Genomic DNA, 25,873 nt, shown 5'->3' on the forward strand with positions numbered 1-25,873 from the left:
AAAAACTAAAAAAAAGAATAAATAATTATCTCCAGTTGATTTATATAAAAACAAAATGATGATTTCCAAGCATTTTTTTCATGTTTTATCTATTGTTCTCTTCTTATCATTTTCATTTCCATATGCACATTTCACAGGGATTGATCAAGATTCAACCAACCTTCACCCACTTCCAGTAAGCTTGGGTTCTAGTTCTTTTTCAAGTTCCGGCTCTTTTAAGCATTCAAGTTCTTCCCATGCCTCCCAGTCATTTAAGAGTTCGCACTCTTTAAAGAGCTCTGAAAATCATGGTGATGCTTCAGGTCATGGCTCTTCCTCTATGTCACATTCAAGTTCAGCTTCTGGCTCATCTTCACATTCTAGTTCATCTTCACATTCTGGATCTTTTAAGAGTTCAGGTTCATTTAAAGGTTCTAGCTCTCCCGTAGATTCTAATAATTCTAAAGATTCCGGTTTAGGTCATGGGGATTCTAGTTCCTCTACAACTTCTAGTTCTTTATCAGGTTCTAGCCATTCTAAATCTTCTAAATCATTGTCACATTCTAGTTCATCTTCACATTCTGGTTCTTGGAAGGGTTCTAGCTCATTCGAAGATTCTAACAATTCTAAGGATTCTAGTTTAGGTCATGGGGATTCTAGATCCTCTGGAACTTCTAGTTCTTTATCAGGTTCTAGCCATTCCAAATCTTCCAGCTCATTGTCACATTCTAGTTCATCTTCACATTATGGTTCTTGGAAGGGTTCTGGCTCATTCGGAGATTCTAACAAGTCTAAGGATTCTAGTTCTGCTATGGCTACTCACTCTTCATTAGGTTCTGGAGATAATTTTAGCAATTCTAAGGGTTCTGACTCATCTGAAACTTCTAAGTCTGGCAACTCTAGTTCCTTATCAGGTTCCATCAATTCAATGGGTTCTAACTCTTCTAAGACTTTTAACTCTGCATTAGGTTCTACTGCATCTAACTCTTCCAAAAGCTCAAGTTCTAACAATTCTAAAGATTCTAGTTCTGCTACAGCTTCTGGTTCTTCTTCAAGTTTAGGTTCTAGCAACTCTAAGGCTTCTGGCTTATCAGCACATTCAAGTTTTGAAAAACATGGTAGTGCTACGGGTCATGGCTCTTCCTCTTTATCGCATTCAGTTTCAGCTTCAGGCTCATCTTCACATTCAGGTTCATATTCACATTCTAGTTCTTCTTCACATTCAAGTTCTTTTAAGCATTCAAATTCTGGTTCTTCTAGCTCTTCTACAAACTCGGGTTCCAACAATTTTAAGGATTCTAGTTCTGATGCGGCTTCTCACTCTTCGTTGAGTCAAGGGGCTTCTAATACAGTTTCTAGTTCATCATCACATTCCAATTCTCTAAATCATGGTGGTTCCACGAGTCATGGTTCTTCCTCTTTATCACATTCAAGTTCAACTTCTGGATCATCCTCAAAATCTAGTTTATCTTCAGATTCCGGTTCTAGTGCTACTAACTCATCCACAAACTCGGGTTCCAACAATTCTAAGGATTCTGATTCTACTACAACTTCTCAGTCTTCATTAAATCATAAGGCTTCTAATTCCTCTGCAAGTTCTAGTTCTTTATCAGGTTCTAGCAATTATAAGGTTTCTGGCTTATCCGCAAATTCCAGTTCATCTTCACATTCTGGTTCTAGTGCTGCTAACTCATCCATAAACTCAGGTTCTAACCATTCTAAGGATTCTGATTCTACAACGGCTTCTCAGTCTTCATTAAATCATGGGGCTTCTAGTTCCTCCACAAGTTCTGATTCTTTATCAGGTTCTAATAGTTCTAAGGCTTTTGGCTCATCTTCAGACTCCAGTTCTTTTAAGCATTCTGGTTCTGGTGCTTCTAACTCTTCCACAAACATAGGTTCCAACAATTCTAATGATTCTGTTTCTACTGCGGCTTCTCAGTCTACATTAAATCATGGGGCTTCTAATTCCTCTTCAAGTTCTGGTTCTTTATCAGGTTCTAGCAATTATAAGGCTTATGGGTCATCCTCAAATTCTATTTCATCTTCGCATTCTGGTTCTTTTAATCATTTTGGTTCTATTGCTGGTAACTCCTCCACAAACTCAGGTTCCAACAGTTCTAAGGGTTCTGATTCTACTACGGCTTCTCAGTCTTCATTAAACCATAAGGCTTCTAATTCCTCTGCAAGTTCTGGTTCTTTATCAGGTTCTAGAAATTATAAGGCTTCAGGCTCATCCTCAAATTCTAGTTTATCTTCACATTCTGGTTCTTTTAAGCATTCTGGTTCTAGTGCTGCTAACTCATCCACAAATTCTGGTTTGAACAATTCTAAGGATTCTAGTCCTACTACGGCTTCTAAGTCTTCATTAGAACATGAGGCTTCTGGTTCCTCTACAAGTTCTGCTTCTTTGTCAGGTTCTAGTAATTCTAAGGCTTCTGGCTTTTCATCACATTCCAATTCTATAAATCATGGTGGTGCTACAGGTCACAGCTCCTTCTCTTTGTCACATTCAAGTTCAGCTTCACATTCTAGTTCATATTCACATTCTGGTTCCTTTGAGCATTCGGGTTCTTTTAAGGGTTCTGGCTCTTCCGTGGATTCTAGCAATTCTAAGGATTCTGGTTCTGGTGCGACTCACTCTTCATCAAGTTCTGGGGCTTCTGGTTCTTCTACAAGTTCCAGTTCTTTATCAGGTTCAAGCAATTCTAAGAGTTCTAGCTTTTCTAAAATTTCTAAATCTACGTTAAATGTTTGTGCTTCTAACTATTCTAGAAACTTTGATTCTTTATCAGGTTTCAATAAATCGACAAATTCTAAGACTTCAGACTCTTCTTTAAGTCATGATGCTTCAGGTATGTCCCTACGTTCAAATACTTAACATGGTTATAAACATTCTAAGGATTCCAATAGTTTGAATTGTACATTGGGTTTTGGTGCTTTAGGCTCTTCCACAAGTTTAGGTTCTAACAATTCCAAGGATTCAAAATCTTCATCAAATTCTGGTACTTCTAGCTCTTCTGCAGACTCCAATTCTTTATCAGGTTTTAACAATTCTAAGGGGTCTGGATCTTTTCAAACTTCAAACTCTTCATCAAATCTTAGTGCATCGGGTTCCTCCACAGGGTCGAATTCTTTATCAAATTCTAACAATTCTAAAGGTTTTGATTCTTCTAAGAATTCAAACTCTTTGTTTAGTTCTAATGCTTCTGGTTCTTACAGAGGGTCGGCTTCTTTGACAGGTTCTAACAATTCTAAGAGTTCCAAAACTTCTAGCTCTTCATCCGACCTTGATGCTTCTAGCTCTTCCAAAGGATTCGGTTCTGACAATTCTCAAAGTTCTGACTTTTCTCAAACTTCACAATCTGGTTCTTCCGGCTCTACCACAGGTTCAAGATCTTTATCAAGATTTAACAATTTTAAAGTCTTTGGTTCTTCTAATATTTTCAAACTCTTCATCTAATTCTAATGCTTCCGACTCTTTTCTAGGATTAGGGTCATTTTCAAGTTCAAACAATTCTAAGAGTTCTGACTCTTCTAAGACTTCAAACTCGTCATCTAGTTATGATGCTCATGGTTCTGGGTCTGGTTCTGTCTCAAGTTCCAACAATTCTAAAGGTTTTGGATCTTCAAAAACTTCAGGCTCCTCGTCAGGTTCTATTATTTCTAACTATTTTAACACGTTTGGCTCTTATAAGATTTAGTGATTCTAAAGCTTTTAACCTTTAAATGAATTTTTACTTTATTTTTATTATTAGGTTCTAACCGATATAAGTCTTCAATGAGTGACTCTTCAGGTTGGGGTTCTTAATCTATTTCCATTATTTCATCTAGTTAAGATGCTTTTATATATTTTATAATCAAATTCTAGTAATTTTATGGTTTTTCACATTTCTACCTCAGTTTGTGGTAATTCCAAGTCTTCTAGAACTAAAAATACGAGTGCTTGCACAGGCACTAGTTCTTCTGTGACTAATGGTTCTACTACTTCAACTCCTCCTCCTAGCCCTCCAAAAGGTGATGGATATTCTAAAGCATCAAGCTCCTCATCAGGTTCAACTATTTTTGGTTATTTTATGATGTTGGGTTTTTTATAAGGTTATAATGATTTTAAAGTTTTTAACATTTATATGAATTTTGACTTTTTAATAGGTTCTGAAGGATATAAGTCTTCTACGAGTGACTCTTCAGGTCTGGATTCCCTATCATTTTCTATTATTTCATCCATTTGACATGCTTATACATACTTTATAATCAAGTTCTAGAAATTTTATGGGTCGTGACTTATCTATCTATTCTTTATCAGTTTCTGGTATTTCTAAGGCTTCAAGTACTAAAAATGAAAGTGCTTCCATGGGTACCAATGCTTCAGCGACTAACGGTCCTACGACTTTTATTCCTACTAGCCCTTCCACAGGTGCTGGACCTACTAAAACTTCAAGATCGTCATCTAGTTCAACTATTTATGGTTATTTTATGATGTTGAGTTCTTAATAATATTATAATGATTCTAAGGTTTTTAACCATTATATGAATGTTGACTTTTTATTAGGTTCTGACGGATCTAAGTCTTCTACAAGTAACCCTTCAGGTTCAAATTTTCTATCTTTTTCGTATTATTTTATCTATTTAACATGCTTTTACATATTTTATAATAATTTTGTGGGTTTTGACTTGTCTACTTCTTGTTTTTCACATTCTTGTAATTCTAAAGCAACTAGTACTAAAAATACGGGTGCTTCCACAGGCACTAGTACTTCAGTGACAAATGGTCCTACAGCTTCTACTCCTTCTTCGAGCCCTTCCACAGGCGTTAGTTCTTTCACAACTAATAGCCATAAGGGATCTGGTCATACAAGTTCAAGCAATTTTGCTCACTCTGGTTCGTTTACAGCTTCTGGTCACTCTTCCGCAAGTCATAGTTATGGTTTTAAAGCTTCAGGCTCCTCATCAGGTTCAGCCATTTTTTGTTATTTTATGATTTTGGGTTTTTATAAGGTTTTAATGATGTTAAAGTTTTTAGCATTTATATGAATTTTGACTTTTTATTAGGTTCTGAAGGATATAAGTCCTCTACGAGTGATTCTCCAGGTTTGGATTCCCTATCATTTTCTATTATTTCATCCATTTGACATGCTTATACATACTTTATAATCAAGTTCTGGAAATTTTTGGGTCTTGACATAGATATCTATTCTTTATCAGTGTCTGGTAATTCTAAGGCTTCAAGTACTAAAAATGAAAGTGCTTCCATGGGTACCGATGCTTCAGCGACTAATGGTTCGACGACTTTTATTCCTACGAGCCCTTCCACAGGTGCTGGACCTGCTAAAACTTCAAGATCGTCAACTAGTTCAACTATTTATGGTTATTTTATGATGTTGAGTTCTGAATAATGTTATAATGATTCTAAGGTTTTTAACCATTATATGAGTGTTGAATTTTATTAGGTTCTGACGGATCTAAGTCTTCTACAAGTAACCCTTCAGGTTCAAATCTTCTATCTTTTTTGTATTATTTTATCTATTTAACATGCTTGTACATATTTTATAATAATTTTGTGGGTTTTGACTTGTCTACTTGTTGTTTTTCACATTCTTGTAATTCTAAAGCAACTAGTACTAAAAATACGGGTGCTTCCACAGGCACTAGTACTTCAGTGACAAATGGTCCTACAGCTTCTACTCCTTCTTCGAGCCCTTCCACAGGCGTTAATTCTTTCACAACTAATAACCATAAGGGATCTGGTCATACAAGTTCAAGCAATTTTGCTCACTCTGGTTCGTTTACAGCTTCTGGTCACTCTTCCGCAAGTCATAGTTATGGTTTTAAAGCTTCAGGCTCTTCATCAGGTTCAACAATTTTTTGTTATTTTATGATTTTGGGTTTTTATAAGGTTATAATGATTTTAAAGTTTTTAACATTTATATGAAATTTGACTTTTTATTAGGTTCTGAAGGATATAAGTCTTCTACGAGTGATTCTTCAGGTTTGGATTCTCTATCATTTTCTATTATTTCATCCATTTGACATGCTGATACATACTTTATAATCAAGTTCTGGAAAATTTTTGGGTCTTGACATAGCTATCTATTCTTTATCAGTGTCTGGTAATTCTAAGGCTTCAAGTACTAAAAATGAAAGTGCTTCCATGGGTACCAATGCTTCAGCGACTAATGGTTCTACGACTTTTATTCCTACGAGCCCTTCCACAGGTGCTGGACCTGCTAAAACTTCAAGATCGTCAACTAGTTCAACTATTTATGGTTATTTTATGATGTTGAGTTCTGAATAATGTTATAATGATTCTAAGGTTTTTAACCATTATATGAATGTTGAATTTTATTAGGTTCTGACGGATCTAAGTCTTCTACAAGTAACCCTTCAGGTTCAAATCTTCTATCTTTTTTGTATTATTTTATCTATTTAACATGCTTGTACATATTTTATAATAATTTTGTGGGTTTTGACTTGTCTACTTGTTGTTTTTCACATTCTTGTAATTCTAAAGCAACTAGTACTAAAAATACGGGTGCTTCCACAGGCACTAGTACTTCAGTGACAAATGGTCCTACAGCTTCTACTCCTTCTTCGAGCCCTTCCACAGGCGTTAGTTCTTTCACAACTAATAGCCATACGGGATCTGGTCATACAAGTTCAAGCAATTTTGCTCACTCTGGTTCGTTTACAGCTTCTGGTCACTCTTCCGCAAGTCATAGTTATGGTTTTAAAGCTTCAGGCTCCTCATCAGGTTCAACTATTTTTTGTTATTTTATGATTTTGGGTTTTTATAAGGTTATAATGATTTTAAAGTTTTTAGCATTTATATGAAATTTGACTTTTTATTAGGTTCTGAAGGATATAAATCTTCTACGAGTGATTCTTCAGGTTTGGATTCCCTATCATTTTCTATTATTTCATCCATTTGACATGCTGATACATACTTTATAATCAAGTTCTGGAAAATTTTTGGGTCTTGACATAGCTATCTATTATTTATCAGTGTCTGGTAATTCTAAGGCTTCAAGTACTAAAAATGAAAGTGCTTCCATGGGTACCGATGCTTCAGCGACTAATGGTTCTACGACTTTTATTCCTACGAGCCCTTCCACAGGTGCTGGACCTGCTAAAACTTCAAGATCGTCAACTAGTTCAACTATTTATGGTTATTTTATGATGTTAAGTTCTGAATAATGTTATAATGATTCTAAGGTTTTTAACCATTATATGAATGTTGAATTTTATTAGGTTCTGACGGATCTAAGTCTTCTACAAGTAACCCATCAGGTTCAAATTTTCTATCTTTTTTGTATTATTTTATCTATTTAACATGCTTGTACATATTTTATAATAATTTTGTGGGTTTTGACTTGTCTACTTGTTGTTTTTCACATTCTTGTAATTCTAAAGCAACTAGTACTAAAAATACGGGTGCTTCCACAGGCACTAGTACTTCAGTGACAAACGGTCCTACAGCTTCTACCCCTTCTTCGAGTCCTTCCACAGGTGTTAGTTCTTTCACAACTAATAGCCATAAAGGATCTGATCATACAAGTTCAAGCAATTTTGCTCACTCTGGATCATTTACAGATTCTGGTCACTCTTCTGCAAGTCATAGTTCTGGTTTTAAAGCTTCAGGCTTCTCGTCAGGTTCAACTACTTTTGGCTATTTTATGATGTTGGGTTTTTTATAAGGTTATAACGATTCTAAAGTTTTTAACATTTATATGACTTTTGACTTTTTATTAGGTTCTGAAGGATCTAAGTCTTCTACAAGTGACTCTTCAGGTTTGGATTCCATATCATTTTCTTTTATTTCATCCATTTAACATGCTTATACATACTTTATAATAAAGTTCTAGAAATTTTATGGGTCGTGACTTATCTATCTATTCTTTATCAGTTTCTGGTATTTCTAAGGCTTCAAGTACTAAAAATGAAAGTGCTTCCATGGGTACCAATGCTTCAGCGACTAACGGTCCTACGACTTTTATTCCTACTAGCCCTTCCACAGGTGCTGGACCTACTAAAACTTCAAGATCGTCATCTAGTTCAACTATTTATGGTTATTTTATGATGTTGAGTTCTTAATAATGTTATAATGATTCTAAGGTTTTTAACCATTATATGAATGTTGACTTTTTATTAGGTTCTGAAGGATCTAAGTCTTCTACAAGTAACCCTTCAGGTTCAAATATTCTATCTTTTTTGTATTACTTTATTTATTTAACATGCTTTTACATATTCTATATTAATTTTGTGGGTTTTGACTTGTCTACTTGTTGTTTTTCACATTCTTGTAATTCTAAAGCAACTAGTACTAAAGATACGGGTGCTTCCACAGGCACTAGTACTTCAATGACAAATGGTCCTACAGCTTCTAGTCACTCTTCCGCAAGTCATAGTTCTGGTTTTAAAACTCCAGGTTCTTCCACAAGTACTAGTTCGTCTATGGCTAATGGACCTACCACTTCTGGTCATACTCCAAGCCCTTCTGAAAGTACTATTTCTTCTACAAATTCAGGCTCTTCAGTTGGCATTGGTTCTTCAACTTCTAGTCACTCAACCACAAACAATGAGTCCGGCTCTAAAACTTCAGGCTTCTCCACAAACACCGATTCTTCTGAGAATAATGGTCATAAGAGTTTTAGTTCTACTTTGAGTCCCTCCACAGGTACTAGTTCTCATCATACTAATAACCCTATAACTTCTCATCATACAGATTTAGGCTTGTCTGCACACACCAGTTCTTTTTTTACTTCTAGTGACTCTTCAACAAGCAATGATTTTGGTTCTAAAAATTCAGGCTCCTCCCTGAACACTAGTTCTTCTACGCCTTTCGGTTCTTCTTCAAGCCCATCTACAAGTATAGGTTCTCCTGAGAGTAATAGTCATATGGCTTCTAATCATTCAAACTCGGGCTATTCTAAACACACTGGTTCTTCTACAACTTCTGGCCACTCTTCCACTGGCAATAGTTTTGGTTCCAAAACTTCAAGCTCTTCCACGAACATTGGTTCTGCTACGACTGATGGCCATACAGCTACCGGTTCTACTTTGAGCGCCTCTTCAGGTTTTAGTTCTCATAAGACTAATAGTCACATGACTTCTAGTCATACAAAATCTAGTTCTTCCACACACACCGGTTCTTCCAGTCACACTGGTTCTTTGACAACCTCTGGTTCCAAAACTTCAGGCTCTTCCACAAACACTGGTTCTGCTACGACTGATGGCAGTGCAACTACTGGTTCTATTTTAAGCCACTCTTCAGGTTCTAGTTCTCATAAGACTAATAGTCACATGAGTTCCGGTCATACAAAATCAGGCTCTTCTACACACACAGGTTCATCCAAACACACTGGTTCTTTCACAACATCTGGTTCCAAAACTTCAGGCTCTTCCACAAGCACTGGTTCTACTACGACTAATGGCCATGCAACTACTGGTTCTGCTACGATTGATGGCCATGAAACTACTAGTTCTATTTCAAGCCACTCTTCAGGTTCTAGTTCTCATAAGACTAATAGTCACAGCACTTCTGCTCCTACAAAATCTTGCTCTTGCACTTGCACGCCCACCGACTCTTCCAATCACACTGGTTCTGCTACAACTGATGGCCATACAACTACTGGTTCTATTTCGAGCCACTCTTCAGGTTCTAGTTCTCATAAGACTAACAGTCACACGACATCTGCTCATACAAAATCTGGCTCTTCTACACACACAGGTTCCTCCAAACACACAGGTTCTTTCAAAACCTCTGGTTCTAAAATTTCAGGCTCTTCCACAAACACTGGTTCTGCTACGACTGGTGGCCATACAACTACTGGTTCTATTTCGAGCCACTCTTCTGGTTCTACTTCTCATAAGAGTAATAGTCACACGACTTCTACTCATACAAAATCTGGCTCTTCTACACACACAGGTTCTTCCAAACACACTGGCTCTTTTACAACCTCTGGTCACTCTTCCACAAGTAGTGATTTTGGTTCTAAAACATCAGGCTCCTCCAAAAGCACTAGTTCTTCTAAGAATAATGATCATGTGACTTCTGGTTCTACTTCGAGCCCTTCCATAGATTACGGTTCTCCTATGACTAGTAGTACTACAACTTCTGGTCATACAAATTCAGAATCTTCCACAAGCAATAATTTTGGTTCTAAAACTTCGGGCTCTTTTAGAGGCACCAATTCTTATGATGCTCCTGGTTCTACAAACTTGGGCATTTCTACAAGTTCTGATATTTCTATGGGTTCTGGCTCTTCTAAGAGTTCTAGTCTTGAAAACCAATTTAGTGGTACTTTTTCCAAAGTTTTTGCTTTTGGAGACTCATATACAGACACAGGAAATGCTCAATCATTAGGCATTTTGAAAGACTTCGCGAGTGCATTCTTATCAAGCTTTTTTCAGACAATAGATTCAAACCTCCATTTTGAGGGTAGATCAAGTAATGGTCGCTTGGTTATTGATTTCCTTTGTGATTCTCTCAACATATCCCTGTTGCCACCATTTGAAGTGGCTTCCAAAAACTCTAGTATCAATGAAGACTGTGGAGTGAACTTTGCAGTGGGAGGTTCGACATCTCTTTCAGGTGATTTTTTTACTAATCATAAAATCACCAATAACTTGTTGTGGCAAGGCACTCCATTAGGTTTCCAAACTCAAATAGAATGGTTCAACCAGTTTGTCACAAAAAAAGTCTGCAATGGGGAAACAGTCGAACAATGCAAGGAACAAATGGGAAACAACCTCATTTGGCTTGGGCAAATGGGTGCAGATGACTTTGCTCGTGTTATAGGGTCTTCTATTTCATTGCGTTGGCTTACAGATATAACTCTCGGTCAAATCTCCAAAATCCTCACGGTACGTACTTATACTGTGTAAGATATTATCAGGTTTAACATGACACATTATACAATAGTAAAAATAATGCTTTAAATATAAACTTGGAAACTATGTTGCAGACGGTGTTGGATAGTGGCGCAAGGTTCATCGTGGTTCAAGGACTACCGCCACTAGGGTGTTGGCCATTAGCAAAATTATTGACTCCCCACTTTGCCAAGGATGAAATGGGTTGTTCTGCAGTTATCAACAAAGCAATAATGGCTCACAATGACCTCTTACAGAAGACATTAGAAGAATTTCGTAGAAACTATCCCAATGCTACAATTGCATATGCTGATTATTTCAACGCATTCAAGACAGTCATGGGAAACCTCACTGAGTTTGGCTTTTCAGATGGATCCGGTGCATGTTGCGGCGTTGGAGGTGGACTTAACTTCAACTTGAACAATCTATGTGGCATGGATGGCACCAACACTTGTAGTAACCCGAATGCTTACATCCACTGGGATGGAATTCATCTTACAGAAGCAATGAACAAACAAATCGCTCGTCTCTTCCTCCTTGAAGGCTTCTGTCAACCATCTTTTGTTGATCTAATAAAAAGGCATCAAAGCTTACTTCAACCCTCTCTTCAGTAGGCTCCTTACAAAGATCAAGCCAACAATATTCAACCAGATTTTCCTTTATTATTTATAGATTATGTCAATAAATTAGCCCTACAAACGTCCCTTCTTCACACTAGTGAAGTAAGAGTGATGTATCTTTGACTTTAAATCTTATATGTATCACTCTCTAGTGTATTAATGCAATGGTGGCGGCTTTTGTTGCCCTTTCTTATTTCAGTTTCAATTTTCATGGAACTCAATTTGTCTTAACAATTATGTTCCAACAATAAAATATGAGAAGACAAGCTAACCTCATGCCACTGGTTTTCAAGTTTCAATACATTGGTTTCTTTATCTATATATAAATCTAATTAACATGATAATAGTTCATTTCATTAGTTAATATTGCAACCCCACACCAGGTATTTGCAGACAATTTTAACTTTCATAGCAAGTGAATGAACACTTTTATCAAAGTGTTTCGGGTTTCACAGCCTGATCATTGTTTTTAATTGCTTGTAATTGTTTGACTTTTCGTTTCTCATCAAGTATAAATCTGCGACACCGATATACCATATATATTAATAGTGGTACGATTATTCAAATATATGAAAAAACTTAAGAGAATTTTCAGATTTGTAATTGTATCCGACACTTACCCTAACTCTGAGTAACGTGTTCTAAAAACATTATTTAAATATGTCGCCATTCAGACCCTTTTCATCCATGACATTCCCAAGTATTTTCTTCCCAGAAGTCCCTATCATAAACCGCCCTTATTATTTCGTATATTTTGTATTTTTTGTTTTCAATGAAAAATAGAGACTTCTTCTACTCCAACATGGTGTAAGAGCATGAATTTTCTCTCATTTCTTTCATTCCCACATTTTCTCGACTACTTTCTTGCCAACCAAACATCAATGGATTCCTTTTCTCTAAAGCTGTAACTGATTTGCAAGCTGATATGGCGTTCTTCAATGGCAATGCACTCTATCCTCATCAATCGGATAACCGAAGTTTGGTTTTAGTTTCTCAACCACTTACCGATGACATTGGAAAACATCTATGATTATGGAATTGTCTGCCAAAAACAAGCTTGGGTTTGTTGATGGCACAATTATTAGGTTGCCAGATTTTTCTTCTAATCTTTCCGGTGCATAGATGATGGCCAACAATATACTGAATTCTTGGCTAATCTATTCTGTTTCCAAGGAAATCACAGCAAGTTTTTTTATACTTGTATCATGCCTTTGCTGCCGATATCTAGGAAGATATTGGAGATTGATTTCAGCAGAGCAATGATCCACGTATTTTTCAATTGAAACAAAAACTTACATCTGTTTGCAGTGCAATTGTGGTGGTATTTCCTTGTATGATAATCTATTTGTGCCTCGGTTTCAATTCAATTTGATTTAAGTTAGCAGCTTGGCATCCAAATCATATTATCTTATTCAGGACCAATAACAAGTGATTGGGAAGGGTGACACTAGACAAGGGTTGTACTTTTCGCAGACTTCATTTCCGTATTTAGATGTTGATCGAATGAGTTCAATAGTTGTTAATATGGATGTTGTTTCTTCTCAGACTTAGCACAATAAACTTGACATTCAAATACTTAGCACAATAAACTTGACATTCAAATACTTAGCACAATAAACTTGACATTCAATTACTACTGTATTACAATCTTTAAAGGATGTAATTCCTTTTTCTTCAAATAAAATGAGGCCATATTCGATTTGTCCACTTGCAAAGCAACCATCTATTACCTTTTAGAAGTTCCAATAGTTTTGCTGCTACTCCATTTTATGAGGTATGTCATAGCGTACCCAAAAAAATCGACAAGAAGATTTTGGATTATTCTAAACATGGAGCCCACACTTATCATTTTTAGCTTTAGTGTGATTAGTCAGCTACTCAGCCGTGATTTGAGAGTTCAGTTAGGTGAAGAGAATACGGGTTGGACTACCACCCTAGCTTGAAAGTTTGTCAAAAATTTAATAAAGTTTGGGTAAAAATATTAAACTCGAAAAATAAGTTTTAGCAAAAGAGTAGGTCCTTTTAAAATATATATTGGGCTCAGGCTTAAGCATTCAAGGCTTCAATTCGACCTAGGTCATTTTCTAGTCTTATAATATATTATATATGTTATTTTTATATATTAAGTTATTTATAACACAAAAAATTGCAATATATAACACTATAGTGTAAACATTTCAAAAATACAACACCTAAAATTTGCCAATAAGACACTTGACACTATCTCGAGATTGAATATATTGAACTTATGAGCAAGTTAAAATGAGTCTGATAAAAAAATTATGAAAGGGAAATTGAAATTTGGAGATAGAAATCAAAGAAAAGAATTTTAGAAGTGATAATATGACAAAAGGGACTAAATTGTGCATTTCAAAAATTTTGAGGATTAAAGTGAAAATTTGATCAAAATGGGAAAATTGAGTTAGCATTGATTAATTTACATAAGAATAAGTTGGAAAATGCAACGGTATAATAGAAATCACTTTTGGGACCAAATTGAAAAGTTTGAAAAGTATGTGGACTAAATCATAAATTTTCCTTTGTTTCAAAACAAGGGTAAATGTATAATTTTTGACATTAAAGTACTCTTATTAATTATTAAATACAATTTATGGAATTTGAGTAATTAAGCGCTTACTTGTAAATAAGTTGAGCTTTGAGGCAAAAAGAGATAAAATAGTAATTTTGCTACATAAGGGTATTTTCTCAAGAATTTTATAAATGAAATATTAACTATATAATATCTTTGATAGGTTGATTTGCAGTAATTTGATACTTCAAATTAGGCTCTCTATTACACTTGACAAGCTTATTCTCGAGTAATTTGAATGTTTTTATCATGTTTTTAGTTAGTTTTTACTTTAATAAGTAAACTAGAATGTTTTACGCTATTTTTTAGACCAGAATTGCCCAAATGCGCCATAGGGAACCTAACGATTGATTGAGTGTTGTAGGCAGTCAATAATGGCCTGGACGTGAACAAAAACATCACCTAAAAAGGGGTATCGTGATATCGAAGCATGGAAGTCGTGATACCCCTAGTAGTGTTGAAACGAGAAGAATTGAAACCATCTACAGTGGTATTGCGATACCCTTGTAGTGTTGAAACGAGAAGAATTGAAGCCATCTACAGTGGTATCGCGATACCCAACCTCTAAAGGACCCCCATTTCAAGACTATCGTGGATATCGCGATACCAGATCATGGGTACCACGATATCCCTATCGTGAGGAGACAAATATTGACTATAGGGGTAGTCCTTGTCGAACTCTAACACCAATAAAAAACACATTTGGTTAAGAAAAAGTGTGTAGAGTAGAGAGCTTTTAGTTTAGGTTTTTTTCATCTTTTTAACTTAGGTTTAGAGTAGTTGTTTCTTCTTTATCTTTTTAGGGTTTTAGTTTATCACTTTTCTAGTTTTCTTTAGTTCCTTAGTGGTAGTTAAGTTAGTTTCTACTGTATTTCAAATTTATTTACTCATTTAATGCTTCAAACTCTTATGTATTTTTAGTCTAATCCGTAGATTTAATATAGCTCAACTTTGTTTTATTTTCTGTGATAAAAATCTGATCTTTTGCTTTCTTCTTCATCACCATTGTTGCTATTTCTAGTTTCTTCAAGTAGTTGTTAAGAAATTTCCAACCTTTACTTAAAAACCTTTATTGTTTTTACTTTTGATGCATGTTTGCTAGTATGTTGGGTATTATTTGTTTAGAAATGATTATGAGTAGCTAAACTTTTGGTAGTTGAATGATGGAAGTGTTGTTTAGTTAGTTTTTTGCACGGGAATAAATCATAAAAACTGAACTAAATTGAATAGACTTCAAAACTTAGGATTGGTGACCTTAAGCAAAATTTTAGGTAAGTGAGACTGAGAAGAGATATTATCAGGCACCAATTTTATCGTCTTGGATTAGTGGGGTCAAGAGATAAATCAAACTAATTTGCCTAAGTTGGTAAAGTGGAGACTGAGAGGTAAAATTGAACCAATTTAAGAGTTTAAGTGGTTTAATTCCCTAATTGAAGAACTAATTACAAACATGGAAGTCAATGAACCACTATTTGTTATTTAATTGTTATTTCCTTACTTTTTTCTTGCAATTTAGTCCTTTTTAGTGCTAGATAATTAATTAGCTTAATTAACCTCAAGTTATGCATTGCTGTAATATATAAATTAGTGAGTAGCTAGATAGACTCCTTTCTTGCATGCTTGTTGAATAGAAATCATTAAATCACCGACTCTCTTGGGTTTAATCCTTGGAATACTTCGGTGTTCCATTGAACACTAAAAATACTTGGTTATGAAAATTTATTGACTATTAATGTGCTATGGAAAAAATAGCTTCCATGGAATCATTAATAATGTAATTTAGCATATGCGAAAACTTTATGAAACATGGTAATAATGTGGTGAAATTATAAATATGTCGCTATGAAAAATTTAGGGTTTACATGGCAGTACAGGCAAACTTGTATCATAAGAGAATGTTGATAATGTGCAAGTGAAAAATATTTTTGTGAACACCAATTGCTTGAAAATCCTAATAAATGTGTATGTGACTTGAAATGAAATTGAAAAATAAGAACTATTGAACGCTCAAGGAGTTCAAATTATGTGATATATCATTATGTGTATGTTGAATGCCCTAGTAAACTTAGTGATTAATGAGGGCACAATTGGCTTGCTATAGGGATTAGTAAGAGTGTGTGTGTTAGAAGACTAGGGTCAGAAGACACCTTTGGGCGTAGTGTTGGATTCCGTGCCTTAAGTGTATTATTTTTGTCTATGTACACTTCTAGTTTTCAAACATATTAGTTTAATAAAATTATTCATGAATTACATTAATACCCTTTGTATATTGTCCTCTGTCACATCCCGAAAATTGGGTTTCTAATCCTAGAGTGGTCATACCCCAATTTTAAGATTATCTTTGTGTGCTTGTAAAATAAAGGAGTTACTAGTTTGAAGGTTAAATGTTAGTAAAATTGTCCTTGAGACTTGAGTTTGAACCTTTCCCTCATTTCATTTTTATTTTTCCTTGAAACTCTAGTAAGTGTAACATCTTGTTTTAAAAATAAATGTTGTAAAAGTTTAAACAAGATTGTGTGCTAGCTTAGTGGTTAAGAATTAGCATAACTTCCATTTTGACCTAAGTTCGAGTCCCCATCCTTGCATTTTGTCTTTAATTTTGGCACCTTCTTTGTTCAACATCTTTGCCGCCCACAACACTTGCCTTTTGTGCAAGATTTTTTCTTTCCTTTTTTTCCTCCATTCCTTATTTTTTCCCCTTTCCCCTCCATGTATTCCCCTTATTTCCCTCATATTCCTTCTCTTCCCTTTTAACTAGTTATGACATCCATTTTACGAAAAGAAAGCCATTAACATTCATTTTTTTCTTTTGTCATCTTTTCTCTCCAAAACCACCACTTCTGCCGCCCCTTTTTCTCTAACTCCTCCTCTCTTCTTCTTTTTCACTTTGCCACCAAATCTCCTCCTTTGTGCCACCTATTGCACCACCTCAACCACCCTTTCACCTTCATTCTTCCCCCTCTCCCTTTCCTTTTTGCCACCGCACCATCACTGGACCACCGCAACAATCGTAGTCACCATTGCCGTCGCCATCTCCTTTTCTCCCTTTTTCTCTTCTATTGTTTTCCTAGGATTGTAATATTGATTTATTGTTCATACTTATCTTTTCTACTCTCATGCTTCTCCATAGATAATATTTCTCTGCCTACCCAAGATCATCATTGAACCGTAGTTTTCCGATCTCAATAGCAATGTGTAAGTAATGATCGCCCAATCGAATCTCAACTCTTCCCTTTAATTGTTATGGATGAATCTTGCTTGTTCATCTCACTAAAGTTGTGTTTTCATTGAAGGTCTAAGTCTGAATCACTCGAATTATTTTGCATTAGAACAAGAGGAGAATTGATTTTTTGTTGAAAGGGTGTTAGAGTAAGTTATTATTCATTTGAATTTATAAGATGATTACTTTAGGCTATAAAATTGAAACTAACATGGGTATTTTGGTGTTGGTACCTTCATTCTTTGATCAAATCAAGTTAAATCTAATTAGATCTATAACATTGAAGGGCGGAGGATTAGATCTAGTGTACCGAGACCTTTATTCCAGGTGTGGGTTTTAGCCTACTAAAGTTGTGTATGATTGTATATAAATATTATATGATTATGATTAATAATTATCGCTTAAATCTGCTCTAAAGCATTGGCTAAATGAATAGACTATGTATTCTTGCTGTTCGATAAATCCTTTATTAGGATCGATTTCAATTAAGTGCCTCTGATTTGAAAAATACATGATTCCATATATGTATGTATGGCATTATTTGACTCGGTGATGTTTCGAATATTATGCGATATTAAAGCATGTTATTGATTTGTTATTAAGACTAATTATTTGATAAATCATGTACACAATTATTCAAAATTTAGTCACATGTTAAAAATGTGGTTTCTGATACTGATTATACTGAAAGCATCACTAAATGCGCTCACTGTATTGTTTTATTGAATGCATGATAATTTGTGCCACTATTTTTTTTATTAGTTGCATAATTAAATCATGCCTATTGCTTATTCTACTAATTGCATGTTTTAATCTTGTCTATTGTATTTTTCTAATATTGTTAATAACATGTCATACTGCATTGGGGTTGGACCGATTATAAAATGAGAAAGTACTAGCATCTTGTCTAAAATTTTGGTGGCTTGTCCACATTACTGGCTGTTTGTCTACATTACTGGTGGCTTATCTACATTACTGGCAGTTTGTCTGCAATATTAGCAATTTATCTGCAATACTGGTGGCTTGTCCCCAAACTGGTGTGTTATTGGCTGGATGAGTTATGAGGAACTTTTATTATGGTGTGTAGCAGAGTTGGGTAGGAACCTTACTAAAAATATTGCATTGACATGTTCATGCATACTAAAATTGTGATTCTATACTATTTAAAAATTTCTCTATCGTTAACTGGCTTGACTTTTAATTGTTATTGTTTATTATTGTATTTTTTAGTTAAGACTCATACTGAGCTTTTTAGCTAACCACCTTAATTTAATGTTTTTACAGATAACCTTTGAGGCTAGGATTTGGACACAACTATCAGAGGATATTCTTAGATGTTTTCACTTTTTAAGTACTTTAAACTTAATTTTAATAATTGCTTTGGGACTATATTAATTTTTATATGAACTGTGGCATGGGACTTTATTTTGGGGATTTTTATTTTGATTTGCCTGAATTTAAGTTTTAAATTGCTTACTTGAGATTTAAATGTTTGTGTATGAAAAATTAGTTTTTAACGAAATTATGATATTATCATTGTTTTCCGCTACAAAATTGAAAATGATTTTTTAATAAAAATATAACTTAGTTTTATGAAATAATTAATCTTTACAAATGAAATTCTAAGGACGCTTGACTTTTGAAATTAACATGTTTTCTTAAAACAAAGACAAATAACTAAGTTCATTAGTTTTGAATAAAAAACAAATGGTTTTAAAGCATGATTTAAAATACGTAAGTCTTTTTGTGCCATTTTGGTGGCCAATGTAGCCTTCAGAATTTGGCCATAATGTATAAGCCAAGTTAAAAAGGGTAGACCTGAGTAGAATATTGCAACAACATGTATTGGAAATACTATTGGATTGTCAAGAATTCTAGTTTGTAGGTATTATAAAAAGTACAAGCGAGTGTTGGAAAACGTCTGGTGCGTGTTTGAGATGTGGGTCCATTGAACACCGTATTAAGGGTTGTCCACATCGTTCTCCTGGTCTTATGTGAGCTCCGACTTAGACTCAAAATCATAGAATTGGATAGCTACCCCCGAGGGGTACGATTAGAACTGAGGCTAGATAGTTGGCATTGGTTTATGTAGCTAGACGTCAAGAGGACTGAGATGCATCTAATGTCGTTGAAGGAATTTAGGGTAGAGGAAATTGTTAGTGACGTTACTATAGTTAGTCCTTCGAGATACTCTGTGGTAGTGAATAGGAACTTTAAGAAAAGTTTGTTGGAGGCTTAAGGAGAATTATTTTCGGGAACTACATTGGAATCAGAGTTGCATGGTGAAAAACTGGTGGTCGGTTAGAAAAGAGGTATAAAGGATTTTGTGGCTAAGTGATTGGAGTGTCAATAGGAAAATTTTGAGGACGAAATTTCTTTCTAGGAAGAGAGAGTTGTCACATCCCAAAAATTTGGTTAGTAGGATCGGGTTTGTGAATCAAGATTGATTACACCCTAATTTTAAGAATATCTTCATGTGTTTGTAAAATAAAGGATTTATTGGTCTAATAGTTAAGTGTTAGTGAAATTGTCCTCGGGACCCGAGTTTGAATCCCTTCCCTCACTTCATTTTTATTTTTCCTTGAAACTCTAGTAAGTGTCACACCCTGTTTTAAAAATAAATGTTGTAAGAGTTTAAATAAGATCGTGTTCTAGCCTAGTTGTTAAAAATAAGCATGCTTCCCTTATGACCCAAGTTCGAGTCCCCACCCTTGCATTTTATTTTTAATTTTAGCACCCCTTGTGGTCAACATCTTTGCCGCACAAAATACTTGTCGTTTGTGAAAGATTCTTTCCTTCCCCATTCTTTCCTTGTTTTGTCCCTTTTTCACTCCATGTGTTCCCCCTTTTTTCCTTTTCTTCCCCTTACTTCCCTTGCATTTCTCCTCTTTCCCTTTTACTAAAAGAAAGTCATTAACATTCTTTTTTTTTCTTTGTCTCTTTCCAAAACCATCACTTGTGCCACCCATTTTTTTTATTTCCTCCTCCTCTCTTCTTCTTTTGCACTTTGCCACCATATCTCCTCTTTTTTGCCACCTATTGCACCACTTCAACCACCCTTTCATCATCGTTCTTCCACTCTCTCCCTCTCCTTGTGATAATCGCATCACCGCCAGACTATCGTTGCCGCCATCGCCACCCATTTTTCTCCTTTTTTCACCTATCTTATTTTCCTTTGATTTTAAATGAATCTCTTGTACTCTTTGTCCATTTTATGAAGTTGATTATAATATTGATTGATTCTTCATACTTAACTTTTCTACACTCACACTTCTCTATAGATAATATTTCTCCCTCTGCCCTAAATCATCGTTGAACCATAGTTTCTCGATCTTAATAGCATAGTGTAAGTAATGATTGCCTAATCGAATCTTAACTCTTCTCTTTAATTGATATGGTCGAATCGGGAACTACATTGGAATCAGAGTTGCATGGTGAAAAACTGGTGGTCGGTTAGAAAAGAGGTATAAAGGATTTTGTGGCTAAGTGATTGGAGTGTCAATAGGAAAATTTTGAGGACGAAATTTCTTTCTAGGAAGAGAGAGTTGTCACATCCCAAAAATTTGGTTAGTAGGATCGGGTTTGTGAATCAAGATTGATTACACCCTAATTTTAAGAATATCTTTATGTGTTTGTAAAATAAAGGATTTATTGGTCTAATAGTTAAGTGTTAGTGAAATTGTCCTCGGGACCCGAGTTTGAATCCCTTCCCTCACTTCATTTTTATTTTTCCTTGAAACTCTAGTAAGTGTCACACCCTGTTTTAAAAATAAATGTTGTAAGAGTTTAAATAAGATCGTGTTCTAGCCTAGTTGTTAAAAATAAGCATGCTTCCCTTATGACCCAAGTTCGAGTCCCCACCCTTGCATTTTATTTTTAATTTTAGCACCCCTTGTGGTCAACATCTTTGCCGCACAAAATACTTGTCGTTTGTGAAAGATTCTTTCCTTCCCCATTCTTTCCTTGTTTTGTCCCTTTTTCACTCCATGTGTTCCCCCTTTTTTCCTTTTCTTCCCCTTACTTCCCTTGCATTTCTCCTCTTTCCCTTTTACTAAAAGAAAGTCATTAACATTCTTTTTTTTCTTTGTCTCTTTCCAAAACCATCACTTGTGCCACCCATTTTTTTATTTCCTCCTCCTCTCTTCTTCTTTTGCACTTTGCCACCACATCTCCTCTTTTTTGCCACCTATTGCACCACTTCAACCACCCTTTCATCATCGTTCTTCCACTCTCTCCCTCTCCTTGTGATAATCGCATCACCGCCAGACTATCGTTGCCGCCATCGCCACCCATTTTTCTCCTTTTTTTCACCTATCTTATTTTCCTTTGATTTTAAATGAATCTCTTGTACTCTTTGTCCATTTTATGAAGTTGATTATAATATTGATTGATTCTTCATACTTATCTTTTCTACACTCACACTTCTTTATAGATAATATTTCTCCCTCTGCCCTAAATCATCGTTGAACCATAGTTTCTCGATCTTAGTAGCATAGTGTAAGTAATGATTGCCTAATCGAATCTTAACTCTTCTCTTTAATTGATATGGTCGAATCTTTCTTGTTCATCTCAATAAATTTGTGTTTTCATGGAAGGTCTAATTTCGAATCACTCAAAATTTTTTCGCATTAAAATAAGAAGAGTATTGGATTTATATTGAATGGGTATTTTTGTGTTGGTACCTTCATTCTTGATCAAATCAAGTGATATTTGATTAGATCTGTAACATTGAAAGGTGGAGGTTTAGATTTAGTGTCACGAGACCTTTATTCAAGGTGTGGGTTTTAACCTACTAAAGTTGTGTAAGATTGTATATAAATATTATATGATTATGATTAATAATAATTACAGCTTAAATCCACTCCGAAACATTGGCTAAAAAAATGCAATAAGTATTCTTTGTGATTAATAAATCCTTTATAAGGATCAATTTCAAGTAAATGCATCTGATATGAAAATACGCGATGAAATATATGTATGTTTCATATTATATGACTCGGTGATGTTTTGCATATTATGCAATATTAAAGCCTGTTATTGATCTATTATTGAGACTAATTATTTGTTAAATCATGTACAACATTACTAAAATTGTAATCACATGTTAAAAATGTGGTTTATGATACTGGTAATACTAAAAGCATTACTAAATGCGCTTGCTATACTATTTTATTCGAATGAACGATAATTCATGCCACTGTTTCTGTTTCTGATCGAATGTTTAAATCATGCCTATTGTTTCTGCTACTGAGTACATGTTTTAATCATGCCTACCCCATTGTTCTGGTGTTGTTAATTACATGTCATACTACATTGGGGTTGGGACGATTATGAAAAGAGGAAGTACTGACACCTTTATTAAAATTTTGGTGGCTTGTCCACTTTACTGGCAGTTTATCTACATTACGGGTGGCTTGTCCACAATACTGTCTAGTTGTCTGCAATACTGGCATTTTATCTATAATATTGGTTGCATGTCCACAAATTGGTGTGTTATTGGTTGGATGAGTTTTTTGGAGCTCTTATTATGGTGTAGAGCGGAGTTGGGTAGGAACCTCATTAAAAATTCTACATTGACATGTTCATGCATACTAAAAGTGTGGTTCTGTACTTAGGTAATAAAATGAGAAATTTAGGCATTTTATATGACCTTGTAGGCCGAAAGATAGACTAATATGTTCGGTAAGTATGCAGGACATCACTTGAGGGTAGAAAGTGTAATGCCCTCAACCCGATCTGGTTTGATGGAATCATATCTCGAGTGTTACCACTCTATTACAGACTCATACTTAAAAAAATATGCAAACTTTTAGAACATATATATGTCATATTTAGTAATGTTGACTGACTAACTTATGTCTAGGTATACAATGGGTACTTTCAACTATTGAAAAAAATTTTCTCCTGGTAAGGTCTTACAAGTATATAAATATCACATTCATTTACGTTACTCTACTTAACATGCCTTTAATCAATATTACTTGGTACATATTCCTACCATCTCATTCTGTTCACTCTACAAGTTTTATATACAAATTTCATGTATTCTCTCAACCTCGGACATGCCACTTTTCTCGCTTTTTATGCATAATAGCTCGTCTTGCCACTCTTTTGGCATAGCCCTGGTGTCATCCCTTTAGGTGTAGTCTCATCTTAGTTTACATATGACATAAAAACCTAGAGGTAAGTTCACGAGAACATAGTGACTAATCCTTGATCTACCTGAATCTTGTTTGAGAACTTCATTTTTTTCTATCTCCTTGTTTCCATTATTCAATTTGACTTCGGTGGATACTTCTCTAATATTCCATTCATTATGCCAAAGGTGTCACGCTTCACGCCACGGTCATAACTTGCCTTTCATATCTTCAATAGCTTTTCGCACTCTTCATGTTATCCTTTCATGATTCCTTAACCATTCCTACTTTAGAGAAGCATACAAATAGAATATTGTTGATCAATTTGTTCTATAAGTCCATTTGGCTCATACCTTGGATTCGCCACAAACTCTGGCGTATTCTAGCTTCCCAGTTCATACCTTTAGATTATGCAAGATTTAATATAACATTTCATGTGAAGCCTTTCTTTCAGAGTTCACCGTACACATTATTCCTTTAGATTTCACCATACTTACTAACCTTCAAATTTAGCCAGGAATACCATTTCTCTCTTTTAGAGTCCGCCACAGAGGTGTTCTCTTTAGATGATAGCCACTAGGGCCTTTCTCAAGATCACACCACCAAGACATTCCTATCATTATTAGCCATAAAGGCATCCCTTTCCATAGACTGCCACAGAGGCTTTCATTTCAAATACGCCACAAAGGCTTGCATTTCATAGATGGCCACAAAGGCTTCAATTTTCTGACGTGTTTACGATAGAAATTCACCTAGACTCAAATTACGTAAGGTTTGCCCCTCATCATTCGGAATGATGCAAAAATCCCATTCGGTAATAACCTTCCTTTAGGTCATCCTATATGATGCCATAACCTACCAGTTATGGTCTTATAAGATATGGTGTTTCCATATGACGCCATAGCCCACCAGATATGGTATTACATGATATGGTCCTTTCATTTGAAATGCCATGGGCATCGACTTTTCCTTTTAAAGGTTCATTTTTAAAGCCCCGATGGATCCTTTTAGACTACTCCGAAGACAGACACAGACTCATCACTCATGCTAACTTATTCATAATAGGCACATTCCATAGCATGTTTTCAATCACATACATACATAGATTTCAATCTTTAGATTTCTATTATACATTTAGACCATTAGATTTCATGCAGTCTATACACATAAGTCCATAATTCATACATTTCTCATCAAAATCATCACGTTACACTATCCTAGCCCGACTCTCATAGTTTTATATCTTTTCACCAAGGTTTCTCGAATGCATAGCAGACCGCCTCTAGACGTATTAACGTCTAGAGTGTGAATACTGTAATAAAATATAGAAATAAGAGGCGATATCCGCAAGTATACGGGTCGAGTTGTAATATATTTTTACAATGGAGTAGGTGAGTACTCCGAGGATTGTACCCAAGGGAGGCAAGTTCTAGATCAGTTCCAACCTAAACACTAAAAGATCTAATTACTACTTTAAATCAGTTATAGGATGAGAACATAATAAAAGGGTTTTTTAGGGTTTTTATAATGATAAAATAAAGTAACATAAAAGAAATAAAATTCAAGAGATAAAAGAGTAGAGTGAATCATATCTTGATTATGGGTGATTACCTCGCTTTGGTAATTCCCATCAACTGCCATTTTGGGTTCTTCGTCAATCAACTAGTCGTTATCCTAGTAAGATCTTCTGATTTTCCACTAATATAACGAGTCTGTAAGGACTACTTATCTTCCAACCTCACAGTCTTTATTGGTTTGGGGTGAAGGTACTCACAGATAGGCACTACCAATTTTGGGTTAATTCCCACCTTGGTAACTTCCTGAAGTTATTAGGCCTAGGGCTTATTTCACGTTCTTCCTTTCCCAAACAGTTGATCTATTGAGTAACCCTACAAAACATTTAATAAATCATACCTCCACTCACTAATCCCTCATAGGAGGATTAGTTCCTCATGTCCTTCATAAACAATATGGAATTGGTGTAAATAGAGAACATGATAAATGGATTAAAGTGTAGATTTTAAGAAAATGCCTGATTTGTATTTAAATATGAAAGCGAATCGACAGAGTTTGACAATATCTACAAATTGGATCTTTTGTAACCAAGAACAACTGAAAATAAATTCTAAAAACCTAAGAAAGGAAGAAAACTAAACTAAATTTAAAAGTGAGAATCTAGAATAATTGAATGGTGTCCATAACATGTGCCAAAAGAGTCTATTTATAGATTTTAAGTGTTCGTCGTCCATAACCCTAGGTTAGTTGATGTTCACGAGCTTTAAGTTTGTTTGTACAGACCAAAACACCTTTGTTTCATGTTTATCTCCCGTCTAGAGTAAATGTCGCGACACACTTGGACTTGTCTCGTGGCATAGCAGTCAGTATACTACTCTTAAGCTATCTTCAGGGGTATGTCGCGACACCCTCAGATTGTGTCACAACATTGAAGGTAGTCTTG

General features: G+C 35.1%; 1 protein-coding gene and 1 long non-coding RNA gene across 20 annotated transcripts; both read left to right on the top strand.

Annotated features, from left to right (window-relative positions):
* On the top strand, positions 1–11,661 carry LOC107922274 (serine-rich adhesin for platelets). Of its 19 annotated transcripts, none has more exons than XM_041087401.1 (30): positions 1–2,675; positions 2,775–2,834; positions 2,925–3,140; positions 3,222–3,368; positions 3,469–3,633; positions 3,738–3,776; positions 3,883–4,032; positions 4,132–4,170; positions 4,286–4,396; positions 4,532–4,570; positions 4,727–4,933; positions 5,032–5,070; positions 5,185–5,295; positions 5,430–5,468; positions 5,625–5,831; positions 5,930–5,968; positions 6,084–6,194; positions 6,329–6,367; positions 6,524–6,730; positions 6,829–6,867; positions 6,983–7,093; positions 7,228–7,266; positions 7,423–7,485; positions 7,570–7,629; positions 7,729–7,767; positions 7,883–7,993; positions 8,129–8,167; positions 8,291–8,404; positions 8,504–10,842; positions 10,944–11,661. In XM_041087401.1, the coding sequence occupies exons 1-30, from the start codon at positions 56–58 to the stop codon at positions 11,460–11,462; spliced, it is 8,058 nt and encodes a 2,685-aa protein (XP_040943335.1). In that variant the 5' UTR covers positions 1–55; the 3' UTR covers positions 11,463–11,661. The 19 variants fall into 19 exon arrangements, with proteins under 19 accessions (XP_040943335.1, XP_040943337.1, XP_040943331.1 ...); XM_041087403.1 differs by having other exon boundaries at positions 8,324–8,404; XM_041087402.1 differs by having other exon boundaries at positions 2–2,675; positions 8,291–8,653; positions 8,786–10,842.
* Positions 11,662–16,798: 5,137 nt separating this feature from the next.
* LOC121213945 (uncharacterized) lies at positions 16,799–18,703 on the top strand. The gene is made up of 4 exons (XR_005909515.1): positions 16,799–17,253; positions 17,352–17,427; positions 17,535–17,605; positions 18,563–18,703. It is a non-coding gene; the product is annotated as an uncharacterized lncRNA (long non-coding RNA).
* Positions 18,704–25,873: the final 7,170 nt, after the last annotated feature.

Source organism: Gossypium hirsutum, chromosome D01, assembly GCF_007990345.1.
Source record: "Gossypium hirsutum isolate 1008001.06 chromosome D01, Gossypium_hirsutum_v2.1, whole genome shotgun sequence".
NCBI lineage: Eukaryota > Viridiplantae > Streptophyta > Magnoliopsida > Malvales > Malvaceae > Gossypium > Gossypium hirsutum.

Excerpts from the sequence above, each read along its gene's own strand:
- LOC107922274 (XM_041087397.1), top strand. The coding sequence starts at position 56 with ATGATGATTTCCAAGCATTTTTTTCATGTTTTATCTATTGTTCTCTTC. Across the intron at positions 3,369-3,468 it reads TTCTTCCGGCTCTACCACAG|GATTAGGGTCATTTTCAAGT; the intron begins GTTCAAGATCTT and ends ACTCTTTTCTAG. Across the intron at positions 6,195-6,328 it reads TCCTACGAGCCCTTCCACAG|GTTCTGACGGATCTAAGTCT; the intron begins GTGCTGGACCTG and ends GAATTTTATTAG.